An 18,894-nucleotide genomic window follows, 5' to 3' on the forward strand; every position below is an offset into this window, starting at 1 on the left:
AGAGAAATTGCAACATTTAAAAGGCATGTGGATGGGTATATGAATAGGAAGGGCTTAGAGGGATACAGGCCAAGTGCTGGTAAATGGGACTAAATTACATTAGGATATCTGGTCAGCGTAGACAAGTTGGACCAAAGGGTCTGTTTCCATGCTGACTCTATGTTGGGCATTATGACAAATCGGAAATTGAGTAAAGGAAACCAGTATACAAAAGTGTGTTACTTATAGCTATTCTACACCTGAAGTTTTGCTGTTTTATGCCCACTCCATGATGTAGTTTCTCTTATAAAGACTCTATTCTGGACTAAAAACTATACATGGGAGTTTTCTACAATTAAGCTGGTTTAACTTCAATGGAAAATGAAACAAAGTTATAGGTACATTAGGGGATAAAACAAATTTTCCCAGAGTTTTGTTGCGACTTTTTGAACAATTGCTCCTCACTGTATCTTCAGATAGCATTAGTTTGAAAAAATGTATCAGAGCAAGGTGCAACAAAAATTGAAAAATTTCAGGGTAGATATTTACTAATCAATGTGTTCGGAGATGTCATGACAACTCTGGAGCAAATAAGATTGAACCGTGGCCTCCTAGTCAGAGGTCGGGACAGTACCATCATGCCACTAACAACTTTTTTTTTGCCTGTATCATTGACATGTGCTCAGCTACATCTGGGACCTCTGGAAGACTTTTCCTCTTAGCTGAAATCAATGTTCATGTAATATAATTGTTGGAAACCCCGAAAAAAGGCCTTTTTTTAAACTAGATTTTAGGCCACTTTTGTAGAGGGTAGTGGTTTAGCCAATACAGCATCCTGAGAATCTGTCCTTTTGTTCTATACATTCCAAACAAGAAAACATCCTGAAAATATCAATGCCGTCAAGCCCTCCAAGAATGCTATACTTTTCAATAGATTATCTCATTCATCTAAAAAGGTCCAGAGAATAAGCTCATTCTATTCAATCTCTCAGCATTGAAGTCAATCTTGCAAACCTTAATTATAGCCTAAATGCCAGAACTGTACAAATGGTGTGGACTCATCAGAACCCAGTTATAATTGCAGTTAGATTAACATGTCATTCGCTTTCCTAGTAGCTTGCTGTACTTGTGTTGACTTTGTTATTTGTGTACAATAACACAAATCTTTTGGTCTATCAATATTTAACTGGAATCTCACCCGTTTAAAAATAATTATGTCATCTTCTTAACAAAGCAAGAATTTCCCTAAATGTGCAATCACAATATTGTTACAGCACAAGAGGTCCATTCAGCCCCTCATGCCTACACCAGTTCTATCTCCAAGTGCCAATCTCCATTGATTTCCCCCATCCCAAAGTACCATTTCTATCAAAATCATCCAATGCCCTCTTGAATGCCTCAATGGAACCTGCCTCCATATTTTCAGGCAGTGCATTCCAGATCTTAACTACTCATTGCATGAAATTTTTTGCCCCTTGCTTTATTTGTGCATCATTTTAAATCTATTAACAATCCCATTCATTGTTTAACTCCATTAGCTTTGCTGAAACCTGCACTAATAAGATCCTATAGGCTATTTGCCAGGAGGATAACTGGACCATCCAAGTAAACATTGTAGCAATAAAAGTAGAGCTGAAGTTGGAAATTCCACATCGAACTTACTACTGACACCCCAAAAGTCTAATCTGCAAGGCACAAATTTGGAGTGTGATGAAATACTCAATTTGCAGGTTCAAGAAAGTAGACATATCCTGGTCTTATTCATCTCTCATAAAGAAAAGATTAAAAAGCTAAATTAATATGGAGTGGAATATGAAATGAACAAAAACAAAATACTGGATAAACTCAGTAGGTCTGGCAGCTCCTGTAGAATGCAAGAGTGTGCTAACAGAGTCCAATATGTCTCTTATTCATAAGAACTATACCAGACTCAATGTTAACTGTTTCTTTCCACAATGCAGTCAAACCTGCTGAGTTTCTCCAGCATTGTTTCAGATTTCCAACATTCACAATATTTTGTTTTCAAGAAGCAGAAAGCACAGAAGAGGCCTTACTCTAAAATCTAAGCAAGTCCCACTTTCCAGGACTTGGACCATACCTTAAAAATGAGATTACATTTCAAGTGCTTATCCAACACTTTTTGCCACCTCAACTACCTTCCCAGACAGACATTTTCTCCCTCTTCATTTACATCAGTGTTACATTTAATACCCTCCAATCTATAAGAACCAATGAAGAATCCAGGGAATTCCTGAAGAATAAAACCATGTAACTATCATCTTAAATGCCACTATTAAAAAAAAAACACCAAGATTTAGAGACTTGCAACTTATTATTGTTAGCTTCAGCAGACTATACATTAGCTAAACCAACCCACTTTCTCCCACTTGAATGCGGAGCTACTGGTGGTGTGTAGTTGACAGTCATCAGGAACTTACAATAATGCACTCACTTAGAAAAGGACCGAAAAGTAAGAACAGGTGCAATGTTTTTTTTCCAAAGGATATCCTATTTGACAAACTTAAGTATGAGGAAGTACCTCTAGGTAGTTAAAAAGAGGAACCTGTAGATGTAACAATGGAATTGAATTTAAGGCATTCAAGATGATGCCACACAAGCTTAATATAAGAGATAAGGGCTCCTGTTTGCAAAAAAAGATGTAGACAAGTTGCGTGAACAAGGGGCAGGTAGGGAGCCATGTGGAATTGAGGGTATTCATTCATTAGTAAGAATAAGAAATCCTAAATCTGAATAGTAGAGCAGGCTCCATGGATTGTATGGTCTTTTCCCACACCTACTTCCAACAACAAAATTCTAAAAATACTTGTAAAAGCTGAAGAGTTGGATTCTAGTAATAACTTTAAAAGTATCAAAGATTAGGCATGCACATCTGGTAACACTTTATGTTCCCTTTCTCAAATTTGAGATCATATTATAAAGACCAGAACCAGATTAATATTTTTATTTAAAAATACAGAGTAAATACAATCACAGATGAAAACAAATCCAATGCATTTGGATTTTATACTGAAAACACAACTCAAAATAGAAAAAGCTCAATTCACGTTAATAAAAATCTATAATTCACATCTATTTACACAATTACACACATACAAGTCTAACCTTGAAAAAGGGTGTTACAAAATGGTTGGAAGCAATGAAAAAAAAAACACAAGCCACAGAATAACAAGTGTAGAGAACTGCATAGACCAACTTCTAAAATACTTAAGTTATTTTATCTGGAGAACATTTTGACAGAAGCAGAAATAGATAAAATAGGGGCAATACACATCAGGGCACTGATAGTTAACATTACAAACTTGCACCAGAACTGTTGGAATACACAGAGGCATGAGGAACGCAACCAGATTAGCACACAGTCTTTAGTTTACTGTTATCATTTATATTCACAATATTGTAACATTCACTTACTAACTGATTCATCAAGAGCATAGTAGTACACTTGACTATGGTTTATGCAGGACCATCTTATTACATTCTTAACCAGAAATTGTTGAGATCAGCAGCACATTTGGATAAAGACAGACCATCAAGATAGTTTGGATGCAGGAAAACAAAGTAGGCAGGAAGTACAACGAATGTGCGTGCAAAATTACAGACCTGTTTGCATACTTAGTAACTAGATAAGTTCCTCTTCATTACCCCTCCAGAATAGTTAAAACTTTTGATAAATATTTAAGTCACATACAGGTGTATGCTTCTTAAAATCGACACAGGTTTTTAAAAAGTCAGTGCAAACCTGGTCAAGGTTTGTCGCTAGTTGATGTACTATAAAGTCTGCAGGAATGTCTTCACCTGTTAATGAGAAGTAATGTTATGGTGAGATTACCTGCTACAGATATCCTATTTAACTATTAAGTATATCACTTATCAATTGAGTAACAAGATTAACTTGCGAGAATCTTTAAAGTTAATTTTAAAAATACTGAAGCAAACCAGTTGTAGGAAGTAAACAAATAAAATTTGCAAAAAATTCAGAAAACCCCAGATTAAGAATAAAACAGATGGTTAAAAACAAAATAGATGAAAAGAACTCAAATATTTGAAAATATTGGCTAGACCCACCCAAGTAATAAAAATCTTATATATTAAAGACATATTCTGACTAAATATCTTTAAGAATACATCAATATTTTCTCTATTTGATTGGTTAGTTAGTTAGCATTTTGCTGGGACAACACCATGAGGAAACTACTTTATCCAGTTAGCCATTCTTCAGATTTGAGACAGAGTAAGGACTGAGGTTCTTGAAACAGAAATTTAAAACAGTACCTTTTCTAAAATGTCCTCTTGTTTGATCTTATCGTCTTTAAAATCTTCATTGACATCAAGCACCAAAATAGGAATGTCTTTCAAGTATTCAAAGTCAAGCCTGAAAGAGGTTAAAAAATTATAGTAGTTTTATTTTCTGGAGCTGGGTTATAGAAAAAAAAGACAGTGATATTACTGCGAGATACAATCTACTAGGATTAGGATATAACTTCCTCCAAAAAAAGGACAAAAATCTCAAGTTCAAATGGGTCCTACATACCTCATTGTTCGATTATAAAGCCAACATTCATGTTTGTAATGCAGCTTTTCTAGGTACTCCAACTCAATTCCCTGTTCCTCCTCCCTGCCTCTCAAATGAAGGCGCTCCATACATTTCTATCGGATACAGATGACAGATTTTTACCATGACTGGAATGTTGTTGACATTGCTACAGTTAGATGTTTTTAAAAAAGAAAAAAGTACAAAATGAATCAAATAAACCAGATTTTTACTTACTTCAGGGGTTGCTCGAAGGTAGATCAGGGCATCCAATTCAATTTGAGCGCCAAACTGGTTTAGTATCCAACCATGCCAATCTTGGTAAATCGCCCATTCAGTTTCATTAAGCTTGCCAGATTCAAACAAATGTGAGGCAAATATATACCTGTTTGGACAGAAAAAAAGCTAATAAACATTTCAAAAGCAAAGCATTCTGAATAATTACAAGAAAATAAAATCAGAACCAATTTTTTGACAGTTCTTTGCCTCAGGCAGGTTTGATATAGCACCATGGCCTGTATCACAGGCAGGCCAAAGAAGATCACAAATGAACAAAGATTGGTACCAGCAGCATACAATTCAATCTGATCCACACAGCAGACCAGTCAATGAAATCAACTAACCCACCTAAGATGTCAGAGGTGCTTTAACAAAATACATTTTATATTCATATTGGGGTTTGGAGAAAAAGATACATTTTATATTCATATTGGGGTTTGGGAAATCTCCCAACCAGGAATCTTGCTTGCTCTTGCAAAGTGTTACAACTTGATGACCAACCCATTCAGCCAGTACAGTAATGCACTTTACTGTTCACCAAATTAGAGTGTGAATCTTGAATTTGGAGCTTAGAGTTCAAATGCAGCAATGACACAGTCAAGACATCAGGAGACACCCCAGAATAAGTTTTAAAATGATAATAATTAAATTGTCTATTCTTAAGATAATTTGGTCATTTTCTCTCATCTACCCAGAAATAAACCTCTAACAACTAATAGTTAGTCTCACCTGTCACTGTATACCGATCTTTCAAAGAACTGTACAGGATGTTCAGCCTCTTGAAGTTTGGAGGAGAATGGTTTAAGCTGTGCTCGAACCCTACTCAGGCAAGCATAGGTTTGAAATGTGTACGCCCATCTACTTGGCTTGTCATAGAGCATCTGGAGGAGATTGCCACCACTCTTCTGGGATGTTGTAAGTTCCTTTTAGGAAAAAAAGTTAGAAACAAAAAAAAAGTTAGGACAAATTTCACCAAAATCTAGACACAAAACATTCCAATAAGCAGAATCCAATAGTGTGATTGTAAAGTAAATTTGAGCCGTAATCTCACAGCCAGACACCTCCCTTCCGGTAATTAGATACTGAATTGAGCAATACAAGACTTGCAACCTAACCAGTTAAGCTAGCAGACCTGAAAATCAAAAGTTTGCAACTGAAAATATAGCAGTTTTGTTACTAACTGAAAAAGCAAGTTATTTCACAAAAATTTACAAAGCAGGGATTGAAAACACCTGTGGCCATTGAGAGATATTCATAAAATCCCTAGTGTAGATGCAGGCCATTCTGCCAATGAGTCCACATAGACCCTCAAGAGCACCCCACCCTGTCCCTGTAACCCTGCATTTCCCATGGCTAACCCACCTAGCTTGAACATCCCTGGATACTATGAGCAATTTAGCATCGTCAATCCACCTAACCTGCACATATTTTGGACTAAGGAAGGAAACCAGAGCCCCTGGAAGAAATCCTGCACAGACAGACAGTTACTAGAGGCTGGAATTGAACCCAGGATCTTGCCAATTCCTCCATTTTCAAAAATATTGCAACTTAGTTTCCTCAAATGATAGAGAACAATTTCTACTAAAGATACCAATTCAATATCTTATCAAAATTTGAAGGACACCACTGGACATTATCACAAATGGAATTCAGTTACCTGGAATTCATCATCCACTGTTTGAACATTACACCATTTTCCAATAGGTTCAGGAACAACTTCCCATTCATCACTGGCTCTTGACAACATGTGGACAAAAGTAGATTTCCCTGCAGCTGTTAACAACAAGGTAAGTTAAAATGGATAACTTTCCACAAGAGTAGAACACATTGTCTCAAATATTTGTAAATGTTTAATCCTTCACACTAACATGTAATGAACCTTTTAATTGACGTGTGTATTGCATGAAGACTTCATTCACATCAACTCCAAAATGTTTAGCATCTAATTTATTTCTGGATGAGCACTGGATCCATATTTTATAGAAAAACATCTATTTGTTAGATAAAAGATAAATAGTGCAATGGAATTAAATTGAAATTACAACATATCTTAAAATTCTAAGTTCATCCATCCACTCGCGAAACAAATCGAGGCAGTCAGTCAATGCTAATTTCAAATAGACAAAATGAGTGCAAAATATATTGAAAGAGAGCGTTTTTGTAATACTAATACCCAACAGGTTACGGTAAAGTTTCAATATAGTTAACTTGAGCAAAAAAAAACTGGAGACAGAGAAATTACAGAATATGAAAGCTGAATGCAAGTGCAACTGAGATTTAGCTACAATAGTTCCTAATGCAAAAAAGCTAGACAGCAAGGGGAACATAGGCTGGTCATTTTTATTTATACGGCCATCATAAATACCGAATGTTCTACTAATTGAAGTCATCAAGGCTGTAAAATAAATCTATTTGACAGGTTAAAATGAAGTAAGATGGCTGAAATATGTTCAGAAGCAGGAAACCATCCGCGTAACTGACAAAAGCTTTCTTGCGCAACCACTTAGCTGGATAAAGTAACAAAAAGTAAACACTAAATCCCATATTCTCAGCCCAGAAACAACTCACCTGGCCCCACTTTAATACTGCAAAACAGAAGAAATGCATTACCTTCAAAGAGCTTCCGCTTGACTGGTAAAGATTTAGAAACGTCCAGCCCGCCAAAACACATTGGCGCCAAGAGAAACCCCTCTCACAATCCGCTTGCACCATTAAACAAAAACGAAAGTCAGCATGGACTGTTGCTATCACTTACCAATATTTCCTTCAATTGAGATCTTCCTCACTCTCTTCTCAAAGCTGTCGTCGAAAGTGGGACTGACACACATTCTTTTTGGCGGAGTGGCCATGGTCTTGTGCGAAATTCTGCAAACTCGAGCGAGCAGCGCTAGAAATGTTTGAATGTGGCGGGCTCGGTTTGTATTTGTAGCGTGGGGAAGTCGTGGCCGCGCCTCTCTGCGGGCGTAACTCTAGCTCAGTGCGGAAGAGCCGCGGCGCTGTTCATTCATCACAGCCAATCCACTCCTTACCCTGTAACAATGGGGAGCACACTATTGTCGCAGCATCTTCAACCTACACAACCCAACAAAAGCGCCCCTTCCCAAAGGTGCACAGATAAATAGAAAGCTATTTCACATCAAAGAAAAAGTGAATATATCTGATTGAAAGTCTGCTAGGTTTTGCCAGCATTTCTTTTTCATTTCATTTTCCGTCTCAGCCACGCATTTCGGTTGCTAGAGCTTCGCGATCCAGTCGAAAAACGTCACGTAATGTGACGGTCAGGAGAAGACTACAATACCGCTGTGTAATTCCTGTTATACATGAGTAACATCCTGAATGTAGTCCTTGAGAAGTCTTTCTGGAAGTGTAGGAGGTTGGAAGCTGTGCAGGGAAGATCTCCGCAGAACGGGAGGTTCGTGACAATCCTGGAGACAATGGCTTGGTGCCCGGAGGTAGAATCTCGATCCAGGGGGAGCTAGAGGGAAGTATCAGAGACGTGGCATTCAACCTCTGGCGAGGTAGAGATCAGTTAGGAGAAAACCACAGCTCCATACCTGGAAGAGGCTTGAAAAGAGGAGATAGGTTAGAGTGAGTGAGAAGCGTGGATAATTTCGGGGTGGCTGGAGCTTGGCAGGCACAGTCAATGAAAATATCAAGAGAGACCAGAAGGCCGAAGGGAAGAATCGAGTTGAAAAGAATACTGGAGACAGATTAAAATGTTTCACTCAGAACTTGGGGGGGGGGGGGGGGATGTTCTTGGCCATAGGAATGGGCCTGACGGAAGAACTCAGCATTGTTCCAGTCTTGAAATTCACTCTGGTACAGGGAAAGACCCTTGCTTAGAACACCAAAAGAGAAAATGCTGGAAAATCTCAGCAGGTCTGGCAGCATTTGTAAGCATCTTTGTCAAAGGGTCAGTTAGACTCGAAACGTCAGCTCTTTTCTCTCCTTACAGATGCTGCCAGACCTGCTGAGATTTTCCAGCATTTTCTCTTTTGGTTTCAGATTCCAGCATCCGCAGTAATTTGCTTTTATCCTTGCTTAGAACAGATCATTTAAGGTAATGTGTATACAGGGTGAGGGATATGGGTCGGGGGGAAGTGAAGGGAGATCTGGAGTTGGTACCCACGAATTTTTGGAGTTTGTGATCGTACCTCGGAAGAAAGTGATGTGAGATGAAGGATGAAATGAGACAGTGGACCAGGACAGCTTTAAAATAATGAGTGCTGTGGATCAGAAAGGTCAAAATGTTCATCTGATGACAACTGATATCAGGCACTGATCTCAGGGTGTACCTTGAACAAAATCTCAAGGAACATAAATTAGTCAGGAATATCCGTAATTGTGGTGGATCCAGAAAATAATGGTGAGAATTTTAGATGGAAGCTGAAATATGTCAAAAGTATACACTGTCGTTGAACTAGGTTACAGATCAGTCAGTATAATTTTGGTAATGGGAAAGTTCTACAAACAATTATTTGGGATAGAATTAGCAGTCACATGCTAAAAGGTGAGTTTATTAGGAAGGATCAACATGGAACTTTGCAGGGGAAATCATGTTCAACTGACATGCTGGAATTTTTCAGAAGAGGTAACAGTTTCAATGACGTAAACACTGTTGATGTTTTATAAAAACCTCACAACAGACTTGAACGTTAGAGTTCATGGTATAAAAGGAGCAGTCACAACATGAATATAAATTGTCTGATCGATAGATAACAGAGAGTAATGGGAAGCATTTTTTTAATCTCTCCACCCTGGAGGCACCCTGAGTCTATTCCTGATGAAGGCCTTTTGCCTGAAACGTCGATTTTCCTGCTCCTCGGATGCTGCCGGACCTGCTGTGCTTTTCCAGCACCACTCTGGAAACAGAGAGTAATGGTCAATAGATATTTTTCAGGCTGAAGCATGATTTGTATTGAGGTTTCCCTGGAGTTGGTATCGGGACCTTTGTTTTTCCTGATATATATTAATGATCTGGATCTTGATGTGAAGGAGAAAATTTCAAAGTTTGCAGCTGACAAAAAACTAGAAGAATTGAGGAGGTTATCAAGTTGGTGGAGTGGGCAGATAGATAGCAAATAAGATTCAATGCAGAAAGTTGGGAGGTGATGTACTTTGGTCAAAAGGACATTGAAAGACAATGTAAATTAGGGGCACAATTCTAAGTGGGTTGCATTATACATGCATGGATTATTATAATTATGCATGGATAATTGAAGCTGCAGGAGAAGTGGAGAGAGCAGTTATTAAAGCCTACATTGTCCTCAGCTTCATTAATAGCTGTGTAGAGTACAAAGGCAAGAAGATAACATTGCATTTGTACAAGACATTTCTTACACTTCACCTGGTGTATTGTGTATAGTTGTGAACACCAGATTATTGAAAAGATGTGAATGCACTGGAGAGACTGTAGAAGTGATTTACTACAAGAATGATTCCAGTTAGAATGTCATGCCTCTAGGAATCCTCATGTGTGCCTTTGTTTCGCTTGTCCTAGGATGTGTGTGTTGTCCTAGTCAACATGGTGGTCCTTCTTTGTCTGTATGTATGAAAACTAGTGATAGTAGGTCATGTCTTTTGGTGGCTAGTTGGTGTTCGTGTATCCTGGTGGCAAGTTTCCTGCTTGTTTGTCCAAAGTAGTTTTTTTTTACAGTTCTTACATGATATTTTGTAAATGATGTTAGTTTTTCTGGTAGTATCTAAGGGATCCTTTAGGTTCATTAGTCGTTGTTTAAAAGTGATTGTAGATTTATAGGCTACCATGATGCCAAGGGGTCTGAGTAGTCAGGAAGTCCTTTCTCATATGTCTTTGATGTAAGGTAATGTGGCTATAGTTTTTGTTTGCGTTGTATCTACTTGTTTGGGTTTGTGACTACATGTTTGGGTTTGTTTCTGAGGAATTGGCAGATTGTGTTTATTGGGTAACCCTTTTTCTTGAAAATGTATAGGTATTTTTCTTCTGCTGTTTGTAGTTCTTGGGTGCTGCAGTGCGATGTAGCTCATTGAAATAATGTCTTGATGCAGCTCTGTTTGTGGGTGTTGAGATGATTGTCTCTGAAGTATTTGGTCTGTGTTTGTTGTTTTTCTGAAGATGCTGGTTTGAAGCTCTCCATTAACTCTACGTTCAACTGTCACGTCAAGGAATGGGAGCCTATTGTCGTTCTCCTCTTTTGTGAATTTTATGCCTGTCAGGATATTGTTGATGGTGTTCTATGTTTCCATGAAAATCAATTAGCCACCAAAAGACACGACCCACTTTCACTAGTTTCCATACATACAAAGAAGAACACCACTTTGACTGGGACAACAAACACTTCCGAGGACAAGCGAAACAAAGACATGCATGAGAATTCCGAGAGGCCTGGCATTCTAACGAAATTCCATCAGTAAACACATTGATTTAGACTCCATCTACCTTCCCTTGAAAAAAAGAACTGGAAATGACATCATCCACCTTAAGAAACCAAGATCTATAAATAAAGAGGTGGGACATACCACCAGCGCTTCACCGGAGGCTCTCACTGATTATGTTACCTAGTCATGCTGATGAAACATCTGAAAACAAATCTTCCAGCTCACTTACATCCAGATTATTTGGATAGAAATAGTGAGTGACAGTATGGGGAAAAAGCACGAGATTGGAACTGGATAATGATATTTGTTTGAATAGTTGGTACAGGCATGATAGTCTGAATGGCCCTCTTCAATACTGTAACCATTCTGTGATTCAGTGAGATGTAAAAGTGAATTTTGGGTAATACCTGATCACTTGCTATCTCCCTTCTCAAATTTAATGATGGTGAATCAGGGAGAAAACAAAGGAAAATCCCATTGGAGACAAGATCTTCAGGGTGAACATTTCTGGATGAGAAGTGGGAGTCAATTAATTACCAATCAAAAATAAAACTCTGTGCTCCTGTAAATCTGAAATAAAACCAGAACGTGCAGAAAATGTTCAGCAACTGAGTTAATGTTTCAGATCAAAGTTTTTCTCTCCCCAGATGCTGCTTGGCCTGCTCAGAAATTCCAACGTTTTCTAATTTCTAATTCTATTAAACAGAACTCTTCTTCTCTTGTCCCATTAGAGATGGACAGGACTGGCAGCTTAATGAGGACGCTTTAAGGGACATCTCTGGAACACCCGCACCAATCAACCCCACCGCCCTGTGGCCCAACATTTCAACTCCCCCTCCCACTCAGCCGAGGACATGGAGGTCCTGGGCCTCCTTCACCGCTGCTCCCTCACCACCTGACACATGGAGAAAGAACGCCTCATCTTCCACCTTGGAACACTTCAACCCCAGGGCATCAATGTGGACTTTACCTGTTTCCTCATTTCTCTACCCCCACCTCATCCCAGTTCCAAACTTCCAGCTCAGCACTGCCCCCATGACTTGTCCTACATACCTATTTTCCTTTCCATCTATCCACTCCACCCTCCTCTCTGACCTATCACCTTCATTCCACCCCCATTCACCCATTGTACTCTTAGCTACCTTCCCCGACCCTCCTCCCTGACCTATCACCTTATCCCCACCCCCATTCACCTATTGTACTCTATGCTACTTTCTCCCCATCCCCACCCTCCTCTCATTTATCTCTCCACTCTTCAGGCACACTGCCTCTTTCCTGATGAAGGGCTTTTGCCCGAAACGTCGATTTTCCTGCTCCTCGGATGCTGCCTGAACTGCTGTGCTTTTCCAGCACCACTCTAATCCAGAATCTGGCAGCTTAATGTTCCAGGTTACAAAAGCTATAGGAAAGACAGAAAGAGTGGTGAGAGAGGATGGGGTGTCATGTTTTTGATAAGGGATATTACTGTTGTACTTAGGGTAGATATTCCTGGGAATACATCCAGGAAAGTTATTTGGGTGGAACTGTGAAACAAGAAAGGGATAATCACCTTATTGGGATTGTGTTATACACCTCCAATAGTCAGTGGGAAATTGAGAACAAATTTGTAAGGAGATTTCCGTTATCTTTTAGAATAATAGGACGGTTATGGTAGGGGATTTTAACTTTTCAAACATACATTGGGACTGTCATAGTGTTAAGGGTTTAGATGGAGAGGAATTTGTTAAGGGTGTGTACAAAAAAAGTTTCTGATTCAGTATGTGGATGTTCCTATGAGAGAATGTACAAAACTTGACCTACTCTTGGGAAATAAGGCAGGGCAGGTGACTGAGGTGTCAGTGGGGAAGCACTTTGGGGCCAGTGACCATAATTCTACTAGTTTTAAAATAGTGATTGGAAAGGATAGACTGGATCCAAAAGTTGAAGTTCTAAATTGAAGGAAGGTGATTTTGACGATATTAGGCAAGAATTTTCGAAAGGTGATTGGGACAGATGTTTGCAGGTAAAGGGATTGCTGGAAAATGGGAAGCCTTCAAAAATGAAATAACGAGAGTCCAGAGACAATATGTTCCTGTTAGGGTAAAAGGTAAGGCTGTAGGTGTAGGGAATGCTGGATGATTAGAGTAATTGAGATTTTGGTGAAGAAAAAGAAGGAAGCATATGTCAGGTATAGACGGGAGAAATGGAGTGAATCCTCAACAGAGTATAAAGGCAATAGGAGTATACTTAAGAGGGCAAAAAGGGGACATGAGATAGCTTTAGCAAATAGGGTTAAGGAGATTCCAAATGGTTTTTATAAATACATTAAGGACAAAAGGGTAACTAGAGAGAGAATAGAGCCCCTCAAAGATCAGCAAGGCAGCCTATGTGTGGAACTGCAAGAGATGGAGGATATAGCAAACAAGTATTTTACATCAGTATTTACTGTGGAGAAGGACATGGAAGATATAGAATGTAGGGAAATAGATGGTGACATCTTGCATCAAGTATATCCTAGAACTCTGTGGGAAGCAAGGGAAGTGATTTCTGGCCCCTTTGCTGAGATATTTGTCACAGATGAGGTGCCAGAAGACTGGAGATTGGCAATTGTGGTGCCACTATTTAAGAAAAGTTGTAAGGAAAAGCCAGGAAACTATAGACCAGTAAGCCTGACATCAGTGGTGGTCAAGTTGTTGGAGACAATCCTGAGGGACAGGATTTACATGTATTTGGAAAGGCAAGGATTGATTAGAGATAGTCAGCATGGCTTTGTGCGTGGGAAATCATATTTCACAAACTTGATCGAGTTTTTTGAAGAAGTAACAAAGAGGATTGATGAGGGCAGAATGGCATTCTATATGGACTTCAGTAAAGTGATCGACAAGGTTCATCATGTGAGACTGATTAGCAAAGTTAGATCTCATGGAATACAGGGAGAACTAGCCATTTGGATACAAAACTGGCTCAAAGGTCGAAGACAGAGGGTGGTGGTGGAGGGTCACTTTTCAGACCGGAGGCCTGTGACCAGTGGTGTGCCACAAGGTGCTTGGTCTACTATTTTTCGTCATTTATATAAATGATTTTGATGTGAATGTAGGAGGTATAGATAGTATGTTTGTAATAGACACCAAAATTGGAGGTATAGTGGACAGCGAAGAAGATTATCTCAGAGTACAATGGGAACTTGATCAGATGGGCCTAGTGAACCATTTCAAAACTTTTAATGACTTTCCTTCCAGCAAATGAACCTGAATCTGTCCTGAACCTTTGATCTTAATTTGATTACAGTGGGTACTTCATAATTAATTACCATAGTGTCCTCAATTGTATCAAGCTTTGTTCTTGTAGCAGAACTTGAAGCCATCTCAACCTTTGTCTGTGGAGCTGATGGACCCACTACAACCCCACCCATCATTGATCTGCTTCTAGCTTTTTTCTTCAAATCACAATTCTCCTTCCTATGCTCTGCAGACTTTGAACACTGCTCTTTTTATCATTACTACTACTGTGAGATATTTTGTATATAAAAGGTGTTGTCTACATGCATATTGATGTATTTTAGATTACTTACAGTGTGGAAACAGGCCCTTCAGCCCAACAAGTCCACACCGACCCGTCGAAGCGTAACCCACCCATACCCCTACATTTACCCCTTACCTAACACTGTGGGCAATTTAGCATGGCCAATTCACCTGACCCGCACATCTTTGGACTTTGGGAGGAAACCGGAGCACCCGGAGGAAACCCACGCAGACACGGGAAGAACATGCAAACTCCACACAGTCAGTCGCCTGAGGTGGGAATTGAACCCGGGTCTCTGGCGCCATGAGGCAGCAGTGCTAACCACCGTGCCGCCCATTTCAGAGGTAAAGTAGGTCCCAAAAGGAACAATCCTCATGTACATTTTCCTAAATGTCAACGTTTTATTTCCCCCATTATCTACTGGTTATCATCATCAGAATTTATTTAATTTTATAAATAAATAAATTTTAGAAGTCTCTAACTGGCTCACAAAGGTAAAACAAGTGACACTTCAAAGCAAATATTCAATTTTAGATATAATCATAGATATTATATACCAGGCAAACAAAGTTTGTGGCATGAATGTTTTTTTTAGATAGGGGTAGATTTTGGCAGCAAGTTGAGGATTATCAAATCTGCCATGATCTCATTGAATGGCAAAGGACACTCAATTGGCCAAATGGCCTACTTCAGGTCCAACATCTTATGATTTTACATTGATTTTGATTCCGATATTGCTCCATCATAGCCGACTTTACCTATCATGTTGTCATGGAAGGAACAGATGATGTCGAACAGCCCTGGTGGCCAGCTTATTTTCTCCAATAACAATAGGCTGTTATTGTGCCGGTTTTGCTCACTGACAATATCATGGTGAGGTTGATGAAGACAATACATATAGAAAGCAGAGTTGAAGTTGTGACTCTGGTGACTCTTCATCATTACTCTGAGTCAGAGTCACCAACCTCAAAATGTTAACTCTGCTTTTTCCTCACTGATGCTGCCAGACCTGCTTGAGTTTTGCCAGCAATTTCACATCTCCACCATCTGCAGTTATTTGTTTTATCTTAGTCATTCCAGTCCCTATACATATGCTGCATAAAAATGATTTTCCTTAGTTTTTTTTAAATCATTCACAATAAGTCCAGTTCTCACTATCTTGCTAGATAGTTTCTCGCTATCAACTCTGATTTGAACGAAAGGAAACATGGAGACTTAGAAAGGATTAGGGAAGAAATTCCAGACTTACGTCATGGGCTGCTCGATAATTTCTTGCTATCAACTCTGATTTGAACAAAAGGAAACATGGAGAGTTGCAAAGGATTATGGAAGAAATTCCAGAGCTTAGGCCCTGGGCGGCTGAAGATACAGCCTCCTATAGTGAAATCAGTGATGCTAAAATGGTAGAGTCGCAGTTTAGTTTTTAGCTTCCTGCCCAATATGGGATGCCCTTGGGTTGAGTATTTTGAAGTTTGGAAAAACTCTGTGGCCTTGTGAGGGATGGGTCCTTTATTCACTGTCAATCACTGCCACTTGTCAGCCAAACATGCTGATTTCAGATTTTTATTTAATCAAAATCAACCAATGAAGCAAAAGTAGAGTCTTGATGGTTCCGAATGACAGAGTTATAGTTTTGATGGCTAATGTTAATGTCAGTGATATAAAATCACTTTCACATTGGCAACCATCCTGAAAAAAAATCTTTCAGCCTGTTCTATATCCTTATGATGCTGCTCTCAATGTTACGTGATGAGGTCTAAATGATTGCCCCACCAGCCTTCTTGCCTAATGTCAATATCAGTCATTTGAAGTTATATTCAAGTCACCATGCCCCGTGAGGAAAGATGCTATCTTATTGTCCTCTTCATCATCAATTATTAACTAGGAATGCCAAAGGAAAAGATGTTCAATCGAGAATGGTCAAAATGTAGTTTCATAGCAAAGAGCAGAAAGAGCATTATACATTCTGCAATTTGTGCTGAAATTATATCAATGTCAGTCACTTTGGAAAGGGAGACATGAATCATCATGTTTTGTCAGAAAACACAATCTAACGCCCAAAGTTCCTTCGTCTAAATTACCTATGTTCCCGTAAAATAACGAAGTGATGACTATTGAACTAAGTAAAGCCTACTATATTATGAGGCACCACCAGTCTTACAATCTTATTGTCTGTGGTATAGAAGTTGATAAAGAAACATACATGACTCCTCCACAGCAGGCATGGATGAACAAAGCCAAAACATTGAAGAGGAATGATCGAACACAATATTCTATCCAGAAGCCCTTCGATTACACAAAGCAAAAGAATTTTTTTCCCTTTGGAAACCAATGTCTGAAACAAGGGTACAGCGAAGTTTGGTTTTCAGATTTCATAATTTTGAGATGGAGATTCAGTATTTAAATTTTTATAATGATGGACAGGGAACCATAGAAAACATCACAATCAAGCTATTATCCAAACCCACATTTCCTTTGATCTTTCACATAATCAACTGATAAACGCAGGTGTTCATGACAGAAAGTATAATAGGAGTTACCAAAAATTGAAAAGTGCTCAAAAGGACATTGTTGTAACCAATTTTTGATTCGTCTTTTAAACAAGGCAACAAAGTATGCCTTAAGACACGAAAGATCATTCTCACTATATTGTTTCTGCATGCAGAACACCATGATTGAGGGAGATCTGTTTCTTACTTGAAGTGGAAGAATGCAATCTATTGAGGCATGTCATGTCCAGCTGGTTTCCTTTATTGCTGTGTTATTGACAGCTTACTGAAATGCTGAAAACTTATGACAAACTACATTCAGTATTCAGTGAGGAGGTATACCCAAAATATTGTCAGGATGCTTCAGAACAAGGGGATGCAAAAAAAATGACTGAGGTTTACTTTCTCTTTCTCAGCAATGAGCTGCAACTATTTAGGAACTGTACTAAAGCGTTAGGGCCTAATTTGATCAGAGTATGAACCGACGAGTAACCTTTACAGGAACCTAGACAAAAGGATTTGGTAATTTATTTTGCATTCACGGCTAATGATAGACTGAAATAATTGACCCTAGATTTGCTCTCAAAATGTGAGTGAGACATTATTGATTACAAAAAAGTTATAAACAACATTAGTGGCAGAAATGAAAACAGATTTCATAGTTTGTGGGATATAGGTGAATTAATGTTATTTCTGCAATTATAAGTTCTGATACAGAGTAAATGAATTCACATTAGTTTGGGATTGTTTCGGACGAGAGCTGACTTAGAAAAAAATGAGGAAACATATAATCCGTTAAAGAAAATGGTATGTTAGCATGAGATGTGATTACAGAACAATGGTGGATGTATGGGCAAACAGGATAAACATCTGTTTCTCACTTGTACAGAGACACAGGAACAAACCCCAATTAAAAGGACTTAGTGATAAGATGCTGTGAGGGGCAGCACAGATGGAGGGAGCAGATAATGGTAAGCAAAGGATGGGATGACGTCAAACAACCTTATAGGAGTCAGAGATAAGAGTTTGTCACGGACAAGACAGGATAAACAGAAGTTGTGGGATAAGTCTTAAGGAAATGAGTGACGTAAGCGAAGCAGGGAAAAAACAATGGAATAAGGAAAACATATGGGAAAATAACTGTATAAATTGCGAGAGTTTGTTGGGGTTTACTGTGCATTTGTCATTGCCTTACCTGGCAATTAGACATGGCACCCACTTGCAAGTGTACAAATAAACGACTCTGTTTCAGATATTTGGTCTCGGACTGAAATTATTGATGTGAGTGGGCTTTGTTTCTCACATAGTTGATTGTCCAAATAAGCCAAAGCAACTCCTTTGAACAATTTTGCAATAGTGTTCAAATGTGCAATTTTTGTGCTTTGAAATAATTCAGCATTATGAAAAGTGATACATCCTCATTGAAATTGAAGCATGACTAGAATAGTGAAGAGCCGAAAATGTGTTGCTGGAAAAGCGCAGCAGGTCAGGCAGCATCCAGGGAACAGGAGAATCGATGTTTCGGTCATAAGCCCTTCTTCAGGAATAGTGAAGAGACAATGCTGAAATTTTTCAACAAAGCCCAGGGGAAAAATATCATGAACATGAAGAATATAGCTTTTATATATATATTCCGCATAGCATGTCTCAAAAGGATTTTTCTTCAAGGTGACCATTGCTTTGAGAAATGAGTAGAACCAGTTGGAAGTGCACAGTATGAAAACAGACCTCCAAACT

The 18,894-nt window shown here is 38.8% G+C and overlaps 1 protein-coding gene across 3 annotated transcripts; it reads right to left on the reverse strand.

Moving 5' to 3' along the window:
* Positions 1 to 2,926: 2,926 nt before the first annotated feature.
* On the reverse strand, positions 2,927 to 8,246 carry LOC122556652 (deoxycytidine kinase 2). Of its 3 annotated transcripts, none has more exons than XM_043703639.2 (8): positions 7,566 to 8,238; positions 6,690 to 6,801; positions 6,468 to 6,583; positions 5,540 to 5,733; positions 4,769 to 4,916; positions 4,532 to 4,647; positions 4,273 to 4,372; positions 2,927 to 3,795 (listed from the first exon to the last, which is right to left on the reverse strand). In XM_043703639.2, exons 2-8 carry the CDS (start codon positions 6,799 to 6,801, stop codon positions 3,769 to 3,771), a joined length of 813 nt encoding a protein of 270 aa, XP_043559574.1. In that variant the 5' UTR covers positions 7,566 to 8,238; the 3' UTR covers positions 2,927 to 3,768. The 3 variants fall into 3 exon arrangements, with proteins under 3 accessions (XP_043559574.1, XP_087851474.1, XP_043559575.1); XM_087995348.1 differs by having other exon boundaries at positions 6,679 to 6,801; XM_043703640.2 differs by lacking the exon at positions 6,690 to 6,801 and having other exon boundaries at positions 7,566 to 8,246.
* Between the last annotated feature and the right edge of the window lie 10,648 nt (positions 8,247 to 18,894).

Source organism: Chiloscyllium plagiosum, unplaced genomic scaffold (genome assembly GCF_037043375.1).
Source record: "Chiloscyllium plagiosum isolate Xiang-an unplaced genomic scaffold, Cpla_swu_hap1 HiC_scaffold_16, whole genome shotgun sequence".
Taxonomy (NCBI): Eukaryota; Metazoa; Chordata; class Chondrichthyes; order Orectolobiformes; family Hemiscylliidae; genus Chiloscyllium; species Chiloscyllium plagiosum.